Source organism: Coregonus clupeaformis, unplaced genomic scaffold, assembly GCF_020615455.1.
Source record: "Coregonus clupeaformis isolate EN_2021a unplaced genomic scaffold, ASM2061545v1 scaf1412, whole genome shotgun sequence".
Taxonomy (NCBI): Eukaryota; Metazoa; Chordata; class Actinopteri; order Salmoniformes; family Salmonidae; genus Coregonus; species Coregonus clupeaformis.
This window is the reverse complement of record NW_025534866.1, coordinates 55,563-67,700: the sequence shown is the minus strand read 5'-3', so window position 1 is coordinate 67,700 and position 12,138 is coordinate 55,563. Positions and strand designations below refer to the sequence as shown.

General features: G+C 43.6%; 1 protein-coding gene across 3 annotated transcripts in view; it reads left to right on the top strand.

Moving 5' to 3' along the window:
* The window catches only part of LOC121558086 (carcinoembryonic antigen-related cell adhesion molecule 5-like), a 48,197-nt gene that overhangs the window by 3,947 nt on the left and 32,112 nt on the right, over positions 1 to 12,138 (top strand). For all 3 annotated transcript variants that reach the window (XM_045218168.1, XM_045218167.1, XM_045218166.1), the window contains exons 2-5: positions 4,870 to 5,157; positions 5,339 to 5,608; positions 5,886 to 6,155; positions 6,433 to 6,702. In XM_045218168.1, the coding sequence (XP_045074103.1) occupies positions 4,870 to 5,157; positions 5,339 to 5,608; positions 5,886 to 6,155; positions 6,433 to 6,702 (1,098 nt within the window). The remainder of the gene's footprint in view (positions 1 to 4,869; positions 5,158 to 5,338; positions 5,609 to 5,885; positions 6,156 to 6,432; positions 6,703 to 12,138) is intronic.

The following is a 12,138-nucleotide window of genomic DNA, read 5'->3' as shown; positions in this document are numbered from 1 at the left end:
TTATTATGCGAGAAATGGTGGTGGAAATGCTTTTATGCGCAAATATTGATATAATCAGGGGTGCACATAACTTTTTCAGTGAGTTACTCAGGTGAGTACCAGCAGATGGTGTCTGGTACTCACCCCATATGTAGCGTGGTCTTAATAAGTGCAGTCTTCCTCACTGTCCTCAGTGCCGCCACCACTGTCCTCTGCTTCAGCTTCCTGCATGGTAGATGATGAAGATGCTGCAGATGCACCTCCCTGTCCTTCGTTGAGCCTCCGATTAGCTGTCTCCATCCACAGGTCAACAGCAGGCTTTGGGTCAAATGTCTCTGTGGTCTGCTTTGACAGGTGAATGTGCATCAGGGCTGAGAGACGAGATCTGTACTTGGTTTTTATTATGTTGAGATGTGAGAATCCCCTCTCACAAGCTGCACTGCTTAAAGGCAGTGTAAGAGACAGCTTAACCACCTTGTTGATGTTGGAGTAAGCATCTGGGTTACTTGTATTTACTATTTGGACCAAGTCATACACAGAAGAGGCTCCCAGGCGTTTTCCTGCCTGCTTTAAGCGCATCCATTCTGTCACAGTGGTATCTTTGTCAAGTTGCAAGGTGGCCTCATATTTCTTGAGAATGCTGCAAACTGTTGTGTTTCCAAAACTGTGGAGGTCTTGCATTTCCTGAGGCCATGTTGAAGGATCAAATACTAAGAATGACTTGAGGGAGTCATATCTGATTTCAAACTCTTCAATTAACCCCCTGAGTATTGTCTCTGTCAGCATCAGCATTGGAAACAGTGTGTGCCCTGTGGCTTTCACCATCAAGCAGAAGTGTGAACTGTCCAATGGCCACCATGAGTTCATCCTTACATTCTCCAATGGTCAGCTTTTCCTTCTGAAACCTAATGGATGTGGTGTTCAAAATGTTGCAAATGTCAAGCATGTTTGACAGAAAGCACTGAAAACGCTCTGTGCAGATATGCTGCAAGTCACTGTTATCACTCATAACCAGTTGCATTTTAATGGCTGGCAATAGTCTTGATATTTTTAACAGTATTTCATGCCTCCATGCAGACCATCTGATATTATGAAACTTACCCAGCGTCACAAAGGAGATCCCATTTTCTTCACATAGCTTATTCAGTGCAGCAGTTTTTTTTGCTCCACCTTTTTGTAAATAACACTGCAGCAGCTTGACCACAGAGCGATTAAATGTCTCACAGTAAGGAACGTTGCGATCAGCTGATTTCGCGCAATTCTCCAGTGTGTGTGCGGTGCACAGAATGTGCACAAGGGAGTCTCCAACCGCAGCAAGTTTCCGGATTTTTGGCACAACGCCGTTGTAGATACCTACGTTGACAGCAGCCCCGTCTGTGCACACAGCGACCAACTTTGTTGTCCAGTCATCCAAGCCTGTGTCCTGAAAAGTCTCACAAGTCCGTCTGTTATGGCCTGTGCGGTTCGGTCAGCACCCAATTCAATCAGTCCAATAAAGTCCGAAGTAAACTCTCCGTTGCTGGACACTGACACAATGTTAACGATTTCCTGCTCAGTTTTTGTGATGTCCTCAGATCCATCAAAAAGCAGCCCCCAAAATTCAGCAGACTGCAACTTGGCTCGTAACTTCCCGCTGATGGTGTGAGCGATGCTCTGCATGATCCGTGTGCCCCCTTCACGTGAATGATATGTATATATATTTACTCCTAGCCGCTTCAGTAAAGGAACATCCTCAGAATAGGAAGACATGGGACGTGCGTGTTTAGCTTTATGGAAGGCGAGGAGAAAAATATTAAACAGAGCTTGCCGCTGTTCTTCATTCAGCTTGTCTCGCCATCTGGCAAGTGGGCGACTGGACATTTCTTCTCGGCTAGCTTGTTTAGCAATGGCTTGCGCCACATTCGTGTGCTCCTTGCTCTTTTCATGTTTGTCAAATAAAGGATGGTTGAAATTCTTTGAGCCTTTATAAAATGCACCTGTTTTGAGCGGCAAATCTTGCACCACATTTCAGTGCGCTCATCGTTAGCTTCAAGCCACTGCACATCTTGGAGCCACTTTTCCGAAAAAAGTATTTTCTTCGGCTCTGGCTCCAGTTGGCGTTTCTTTGTAGGTGGCGAAACGCCAAAGAAGCTGCTTAATGTCTGTTGCTTTTTGGACATCCCTGACAGTAGTTGACAAGCAACATGTCATGTGTAAGGTTAGATGAGAAGATCGGTCAAGTACGCAAAGGCGCGTAGTAACACAAGTGGCATTACACATTCCTGATTTTTGTTGCGCTTGCGTACCTGCGTACCAGTTATGTGCACCCCTGGATATAATAACCATCATATCGAAGTAAACATGGAGTCACGCGATGACATGTTGTGTCGTCCTCCCACTACGACTGCAGTTCATTAGGCTACAGATTAAATAAGTTATGATGAACTTCACAGGGTGGTGAAAGTGCAAGGTGATGAGCTTAATGCTACTTTCAAATAAATATTGAGGGTCTTATTCTGGTGACATGATGATCGATGCTTTGCTGCCGTTTGACAAATACAAATAATATCGCTGTTATCCATAATGATGTCATAATGTAGATAGTTTACCCCCACAGTTTTTGGCTGGAGCTTATGTGCGAAGACCAGAGTGGGCAAACATTTTGCTATATAACGCAACAGTGTTTATGACAAACCATCAAGGAGGGTTCGTGCTGATTGAATGGAGATTGTGACAGCCGGTTAAATGGCATTCCTTTACAAGGCAAGAACAAGATGTATGTCAAGAGAAGTGCAGTATTATCATAAGGAGATTTATACTTGGAATACGGAGGAGGAATGGAGGGAAAAAGAGAGGCAGAGGAGGTCTAAGAGAGAGAGGGAGGAGGAAGAGGGTGAGCTTGAGTCGGTTAAAAATGGTGAATAGAAGGGAGATGGTTTGTTAAAGGGGAATGGTAGAAAGTATTAGAGTGAGTTGAAGACAGTAGGAGAAATGGAAGTGAATGAGGGCGAAGTATCGGAAGTGGTAGGTGTGGTGAAGTTCTCTGAGCCCGAGGCTTGCACCGAGGGTCAGGATAAAGATGAGTCTGTGACAGTAGGAGTGACATTTCTGGAAAAAGTGGACCCTTGCCTTTTGGCTGATCCATTTGTGGTTTCAGGGTGGGTGAAAACAGAGTTAGGTGCTGTGGAATCGGTGAGGGTAACCAGAAGTGGTCTGGTGATAATTGTTTGTGTTTCTGCTGGTCAGAGGAAGCAGGCACTCCATGTTAAACTAATGGGGGCAAGAGATGTGAATTGTTTTGTGCTCAATAAAAGGGCACCATTGAAAGGAGTGATTACTGGGGTAGCAGTAAATGTAAAAGTTGACCAACTGAAGGGGAAGATTCCCAGTGTTTGTGATGCTTGTCGTTTGGTGCGACGCAGACAGGGTGGCATGAGTGGTGAAACAGAGTCATTGTCTGTTCTTTTGAGTTTTGATGTTGAGTCTTTGCCCGACAAAGTGATGTTAGGATATATAAGTTATCTTGTACAAGCTTTTGTGCCAAATACATTACGTTGTTACAGGTGTCAAGCTTATGGGCATGTGGCAGCAGTGTGTAGGAGGGAGGTTCCTAGGTATGAGAAGTGTGCAGAAGGGCATGAGACAAAGGAATGTGTAGCATTGGGGAAAGTAGTGGTATGTGTTAATTGTAGGGTTGCCCATGGGGCTGGGGATCAGAAATGTCCCATGCGAGAGAGGCAGGTTGAGGTTTCCAGGGTTAGAGTAGTGCAGAAGTTGTCATATGCTGAGGCAGTGAAGAAAGTAGAGGAAGATGGGTCAAGGGGGAGGGATAGTGAGAGGAGTGGTGTGAGTAGTGATCTGTACCAGTACAGAGGGATAAACCAACAAGTGATATATGTTTTAATAAGATTGGATTTTGAGCATTTATAGCAATGGTTATCAACTGTACTGCAGGGATGGAACATAAGTCGCAGAAAATTGAGGTTGTGGTGGCAGCTGCAGAAAGGTATTTGGGTGTGCGAGACTTGACATCAGAAGCGTTACAGGGTGTGTTAAGTGGTGGTGTCCCATGCTTTCAGGTTGTTGGCCTGAGTTAGTACTAAATAGATTGAAATAGTGGAGTAGGGTGGTGTTATTTTTATATTTGTTTGTGAGTGTAGTGTTAGATGGTAGGGTATTTCTTTATTTCTTTATTTTTTCAAACAAAGTATAAGGGAGTTGTACTGCTGTCTAGTTGGTGGCGGTAATGCAACATTTATTGGATGCCCACCGCCGTTAAAACTCATAGAAGAAGAAGGAGGCGCCAAAGAGTAGTACCAGAGATATTTATAACTAAGATAGACCACATCCTGTCGTTGCCAACGGGAACAAATGAGAAGAAGAAGACAAACCATCAGTGGAGTGTAAAATGGAAACCCATTTAACTTGTATTTTTCCTTCGGTACATGGGAATTTAACGGCAAAAGTAATTTTTATGTGGACTACGTCATTAGGCACAAAGTCTGTTTGATGGAAAAAATATCTCTACTGGGAAAATGTGCATATTGTTTTATGCAGATGTTAGAATATTTGCATGAAATCTGTCGCAAACTGGATGGAAACCTAGCTGGTGATATAATAGTGGACAGCCTCTGAGGCAGGGTGTAGACAAAGATTTTCATCTGTGGTGTAGTCTAGATCAGTTTCCACTCAAGTGGCGATGGTGAGGGGGAAAATACTGGTGAAGTGGGCAGACTACATAGGCCTTGATACTCCCAGCAAGCAGAATTCTAGACATAAAAAGTAAAGGTTGATAATAATGTCTATTTCAATGCCAATAGGGTTAAGACTACATATTTATACCCTAACCATAATGTGTTACCCTGGATACATTGATACTCTTTTACATGTATGAAATGTCTGCTTTTCCAGATGATCTTTATCATAAAGTGGGAGGGGAGGTCTTGTTGAAACCAGACAAGTCCACAGTGCCTGGCCCCATCACAAGCATCCTATGGAAGCATGGGAAGAACAAGGTGGCAGAGTGGGACAAGGATTTTGGTGGTCTGGAAATCTATGCTGCCTTCAAAGAGCGCACAACCCTGAACCAGGCTACTGGAGAGCTGAGAATCAGAGGATTGACGAAAACAGACAGTGGAGTTTATTCTGTGGAGTTCAATGGCAAACTGCTTGACAAGACATATAAACTATCTGTTATCAGTAAGTGTTTCTCTCTCTCTCTCTTGTGTGTGTGTGTGTGTGTGTGTGTGTGTGTGTGTGTGTGTGTGTGTGTATCTATACATGTGTGTATGTGTGTGTGTGGTCGTGTAGAAACAGCAGGTTATTCAGTGCCTCACAAACATTTCCCCAAATTATTCCTGTTTCTTTCCTCTATTTACAGAGGAAGTCCCCAAACCCACAATCACTTCTTCCTGTAACACCAACAAAACCTCCTGCACTCTGACCTGTGAAGGTGACACCACTGATGCTGAACCCGTCACCTACAACTGGAAAGTGGGAGAGGGGGCGTGGGAGGTCTTAGACAAACATCATACTGTCTCTAAGAGCGACACTGGCAATTCAAACAGCGGTTCCAAGTACTTATGCAAGATGAAGAACTCTGCTGGGGAAGGGGAAGTCAGCGAGCCAGTTGGACAGGTGTTTGGCCCAGGTGAGTGGACACTCATAAGTATGCTACGGTCTTATGTATTGATATGTCAGTAACACTGCTAATGTTGTGGGACATTTTGAATGATGGGCTATGTTGAAAACAGACAGTGGGGTTTATTCTGTGGAGTTCAATTGCAAAGTGCTTGAGAGGATATATACATTATGTTATAAGTAATTTTTTCTTTCTCTTTGTCTGTGTGCCTCTATATTAAATAGCAGATTATGCATTGCCTCACAAGCATTTTTCCCTGCTTTGTCTCTCTCTCCTGGATTTACAGAGGCAGTCCCCAAACCCACAATCACTTCTTCCTGTAACGCCAACAAATCCTCCTGCACTCTGACCTGTGAAGGTGACACCACTGGTGCTGAACCCGTCACCTACAGCTGGAAAGTTGGAGAGGGGGCGTGGGAGGTCATTGGAAAACATCTTACTGTCTCTAAGAGCGACACTGGCAATTCAAACAGCGGTTCCAAGTACTTATGCAAGATGAAGAACTCTGCTGGGGAAGGGGAAGTCAGCGAGCCAGTTGGACAGGTGTTTGGCCCAGGTGAGTGGACACTCATAAGTATGCTACGGTCTTATGTATTGATATGTCAGTAACACTGCTAATGTTGTAGGACATTTTGAATGATGGGCTATGTTGAAAACAGACAGTGGGGTTTATTCTGTGGAGTTCAATTGCAATGTGCTTGAGAGGATATATACATTATGTTATAAGTAATTTTTTCTTTCTGTCTGTCTGTGTGCCTCTGTATTAAATAGCAGATTATGCATTGCCTCACAAGCATTTTTCCCTGCTTTGTCTCTCTCTCCTGGATTTACAGAGGCAGTCCCCAAACCCACAATCACTTCTTCCTGTAACGCCAACAAAACTTCCTGCACTCTGACCTGTGAGGGCAACACCACTGATGCTGAACCCGTCACCTACAACTGGAAAGTTGGAGAGGGGGCGTGGGAGGTCATTGGAAAACATCATACTGTCTCTAAGAGCGACACTGGCAATTCAAACAGCGGTTCCAAGTACTTATGCAAGATGAAGAACTCTGCTGGGGAAGGGGAAGTCAGCGAGCCAGTTGGACAGGTGTTTGGCCCAGGTGAGTGGGCACTCATAAGTATGCTACAGTAATATGTATTGATATGTCAGTAACACTGCTAGTGTTGTAGGACATTTTGAATGCTGCACTACGTTGAATACCTGATCAACTCCTGTCAAAGTATCAATACAAAATGTGTTTTCATTTCAGAGCCTTCTGAAGTTAGTGTTGGTGGTGTTGTTGCTGGTGTTGTCGTTACCATATTAGTACTTGTCGCCACCATAACAGGTAAGAACAGCACCTCTATAGTAACACAGCACTGTACATGTACATAGTTCTGAAGCACAGATTGACATAACAGCAGCAACAACAGTGAGCTATACCCCCTGAAGGGGATACCTGTTCTACCTGTATTTACTGTAGTGTTCAGGCTACTGTTACGGAGTCTAGTTGATAGGTAATCGACTAGTTGGACTGTTCCCCAGACTCCAGGCGTAGGGATTTGTACAAGGCTTAACAAGGCTATTGAACTGAACATTGGTGTCTGTCTTTATTCCTTAATCCAACATATCATACAGAAACATGGTGTCAGAAGTGGGATCGTTTCAGTGCTTGGTTCAGATGCTTTGGGTCGATGCAGACCCTCAGCTTCTCTGGTTTTTTCACTATGACCATATTGCTGATCCAGTCAGTTGGTTCAGTCACAGATGTCATGTGGCCATCGGCCTCATACTTGTCCAGCTGGGCCTTCACAGCCACTTTCATTGCAATGGGCACATTGCGAGGAGCACACTGGACTGGAGTAATGCTCTCATCCACTTCAAAGTGTACCTCCCCAGGCACTGATTCAACGGGCATGTTGAATACATCGTCATATCTGCTGAGTAGTTGTTCTTTGGACAGGGGTCCATGCTGGACATGATCCACAATGTGCAGGTCATTTGGTACAGTGAACTGCATCAGTCCCAGGCGTTCGCATGTAGAGCCTGAGAGGAGAGGATTTTGACTGGTTTTCACAATCTCGAACTCCAGCTTGTGTTTGCGTCCCCGAATAACACATTCGGTCTCAAAGGTGCCCATAGAGCTCATTAGTTCTCCTGAGTACAGCTTTAGTCTAGTATCGCTGGGAAATAGATGTGTGTCAGGTGCCAGATTGATTTTGTCTTTGTAGCTTATTACGTTGCATGTAGCACCCGAATCCAGTTGACATTGTTGTTGCTTGTTGTGTAATCGTAGTGTCACAAACCATTTCTTCCCTCTTGAGTGTACAGCCCCAATGGATTCATGCATGTAAATGTCACTTTCACTGTTCAGCTCTGAACATTGAGTAACATCATCAACACAGTGAATCTTGCCCTCACTCACCCTTCTTTTGCTTTTGAGACACACTTTTGCAAAGTGATTATTAGTTCCACAAGCTCTGCATGGTTTTCCATAGGCCGGGCAGTGCTCTTTGCCACGTGTGTGTGTATTCCCACAGTATTTACATGCTACGGGGCTCTCTGTGTTCACCGTTCGTGGTGAATTACTCTGCCTCGATTGGTTTTGTCTGAATGTCTGCCTAGCAACAGCGTGAACAGTATCAACGTCCACACCCACCGAAAACATGGACAGCAGCCCAGCACAACGCCTTCTGTCCAGACGTCTGAAGACTACTATCCCCGTAGCTAACAAGCTACTTGAGCCCTGCGTCATGGTTGGCGTCACGGACAAACTGCGTCACAGAAAGCAGCTCGCTAAGTGCTTCTACGACCGGACTGCTCGAGACCTACCAGAGCTGGAGGTGGGTGAAACTATAAGGATGAAACCGCTGCCGGGAGACCACACAGGACTTTGGAGGCTGGGCACATGCCTACAGAGAGTTGCACCACGTTCTTACCTGGTGGATGTTGGTGGCTCCCTCTATCGTCGCAATTGGGTGGATCTGCGCGTAGCAGAGCAGACAAACCAGAACATGCTATACACTCACTTAGATGAGCTGGATCACAGTCCAGGCCTAAGGGTAAGGGGTGCAGAATTGAGACATGAGCCAACTGAAGGTGAAGCTTCTACCCCACCAAACTCTCCAGCTCGTGGCCCTAATCCTACCCCTGTCAGAGCCAATACTTACTCACGGGTGGGTCGGCTGTGCAAGCCACCGGACAGGCTTACTCTGTAAGCAAGAGACTTAACTTGTTGTCTGTTAATTTAAAAAATTTTTTTTAAAAAATTTAAAAAAAAAAATTAAAAAAGGAAGATGACAGCTGAAGTAAAAAGAAAATGTCATGCTTTTCAATTGTTATGACTTGACTGTTAAGAACACAATGTTATGCCGTTATGTTTGCACTTTCTATTGAAAAGGATGATGTTACGGAGTCTAGTTGATAGGTAATCGACTAGTTGGACTGTTCCCCAGACTCCAGGCGTAGGGATTTGTACAAGGCTTAACAAGGCTATTGAACTGAACATTGGTGTCTGTCTTTATTCCTTAATCCAACATATCATACAGAAACAGCTACTGCTACAGACAAGACAGGGGGTTAGATGCACCACCTGCCGTAGGGCACAGTCTTCATAATGTGTCACAGTGAGGCACGAATTTGGACCTCGCAGAGTATGGATTAGCCTAATCTGAATTAATTAATTAATCAGCAAAAAGGACCGTAATCAATTTGTGGTAACCTAAAAATATGTTTAGCGTACAATGGATATTAGATGTGAAATCGCTGGCTATGTTATTTTACAGGGGTGCAGGTACTGTATGCAGGTTGTTTATTGGTGCTCTCAGAAATGGTTGCTTATTGCAGCTTAAGCATGTAATTGTGGGTAAAGTCATATTCAATAGCTGACATAATATTAATGCAGACTTGTAATTAAGAAGACACCATTTTGTATACATCTGGCCCTTCATTGGACACTGTGTTAACAAACCTCCAAACGAGCTTCAATGCCATACAACACTCCTTCCGTAGCCTCCAACAGCTCTTAAACGCTAGTAAAACTAAATGCATGCTCTTCAAACGAACGCTGCTTGCACCCGCCCGCCCGACTAGAATCAATACTCTCGGCGGGTCTGACTTAGAATATGTGGACAACTACAAATACCTAGGTGTCTGGTTAGACTGTAAACTCTCCTTCCAGACTCACATTAAGCATCTCCAATTCAAAGTTAAATCTAGAATCGGCTTCCTATTTCGCAAACAAAGCCTCCTTCACTCATGCTGCCAAACATGCCCTCGTAAAACGGACTATCCTACTGATCCTTGACTTCGGCGATGTCATTTACAATATAGCCTCCAACACTCTACTCAGCAAATTGGATGTAGTCTATCACAGTGCCATCCGTTTTGTCACCAAAGCCCCATATACTACCCACCATTGTGACCTGTACGCTCTCGTTGGCTGGCCCTCACTCCATATTCGGCGCCAAACCCACTGGCTCCAGGTCATCTATAAATCACTGCTAGGCAAATCCCCGCCTTATCTTAGCTCATTGGTCACCATAGCAACACCCACCCGTAGTATGTGCTCCAGCAGGTATATCTCACTGGTCATCCCCAAAGCCAACACCTCCTTTGGCCGCCATTCCTTCCGGTTCTCTGCTGCCAATGACTGGAACGAACTGCAAAAATCTCTCAAGCTGGAGACTCTTATCTCCCTCACTAACTTTAAGCATCAGTTGTCAGAGCAGTTTACCGATCACTGCACCTGTACACAGCCCATCTGTAATTAGCCCACCCAACTACCTCATCCCCATATTGTTATTTATTTTGCTAATTTGCACCCCAGTATCTCTATTTGAACATCATCTTCTGCACATCTATCATTCCAGTGTTAATACTAAATTGTAATTATTTTGCACTATGGCCTATTTATTGCCTTACCTCCATAACTTACCACATTTGCACACACTGTATATATATTTTCTGTTGTATTTTTGACTTTATGTTTTGTTTACCCCATATGTAACTATGTGTTGTTGTTTTTATCGCACTGCTTTGCTTTATCTTGGCCAGGTCGCAGTTGTAAATGAGAACTTGTTCTTAACTGGCTTACCTGGTTAAATAAAGGTACAATAAAATAAAATATTTGTATTTTTACTCCCCAGTTTGGTTGGTGTGGAAGAAAAAAAACGGTAGGATGATTCTCTGTCTCTTCCTGGTTCAACTCTTCATACTCACTGATTAACCAAAATGTTACACAATGTGAATTTCATTTGAATGAAAGTGTCTTGATAATGTCTTAAATTTGTGTGTCTCTTTTTCATCTCAGGATATCCCCAAGACACCTGGATCGACTTTTTGAGAAAGTGTTGTGGTGGAATGTTTGGTAAGTTTTACCCTAACTTGACTCTGATCCATATTCAACCTGCTAACTGGCTCCCCACAGTAATACAAACACAACATTATTATTATTCATAAACTGCACCATATACACATACAGTACTTCCATGCACTGCACACATGCTTCCTCACAGCACAGGACAGCAGTGTTGTTTTTGTCCCATCCCAGAAATCCAGAAATCTCCTATTGTGTGTGTTTGAAATCTCCTAGTGTGTGTGTTTGTGTGAGATAAAGCGAGAGTGCGAGTGCACAGCAGTAATCCCACAACCCAGAATATTTCCATGTTTTCTTATATGCAAACTTAAAGGGCAAATACATCTTAAATTCAAGGAACTTCTTCTACTCTGTTTGCTGTAAACAAATGTTGATGGATGGTGTAACTTTACAGGAAATGCAGTCAACAATCAGAATTCTATTGCCCCGGATAATGTTTATCACACTGTTGGGGATGTTCAGGTTGCCAACTGTGGAGTTTCAGGGGTTCTCTCTGGGGTTACCATGGATACAGTTTATGGCACTGTAGGGGAGAAGTCTTCTAGAGATTACTCCATGAATCAGAATGATAACAATCAGCCCACTAACACAGGTGTTAACACTAACACACCTTTTACATGGTACTTCTATGGGGCCATTTTGACAATGCAGATATGTGGAGATGTTGCCAAAAATGTTTCTCACATTTGTGGTGGCATTTATTTGAAAATGGTTTTTGTTGAGACATCTACATACCGTATGAGAAGGTGATGATTACTAATGTGAGTTTAAAGTTATCGGTGTGTGGGCTAGCCTATATAAAATGTGAATGATGCAGTTGGAATCTGCAAGGAAAATGTGCTTTAAATTAACTGCCGTGATGAGTATTTGAAAAAACCTGGTTAGTTTTGGTTTCTCTTCAAATCTATGCATTCGTGCACTGTCAAAATGTCAACTATAGAGGGAACACTGTCGATAAAGATTCTGTCACCTCCACCCTAGTTTGTACGTTCCAAAAGCTAATTATTAAATGTGCTTCAGTGTGAGTCTTCTGCTTTATTTGATCTGCTCTATGGTTGTCAATCAGGACATTTTGAGTTCTGAGAACTGTTTCCACGTTGTTTTGTTTGATATGACTGTTGCTGGTTTAGAGATGTTTGCAGGTTTTGTCGTCATAAAGCAGAAGTAGCATTAGATGTA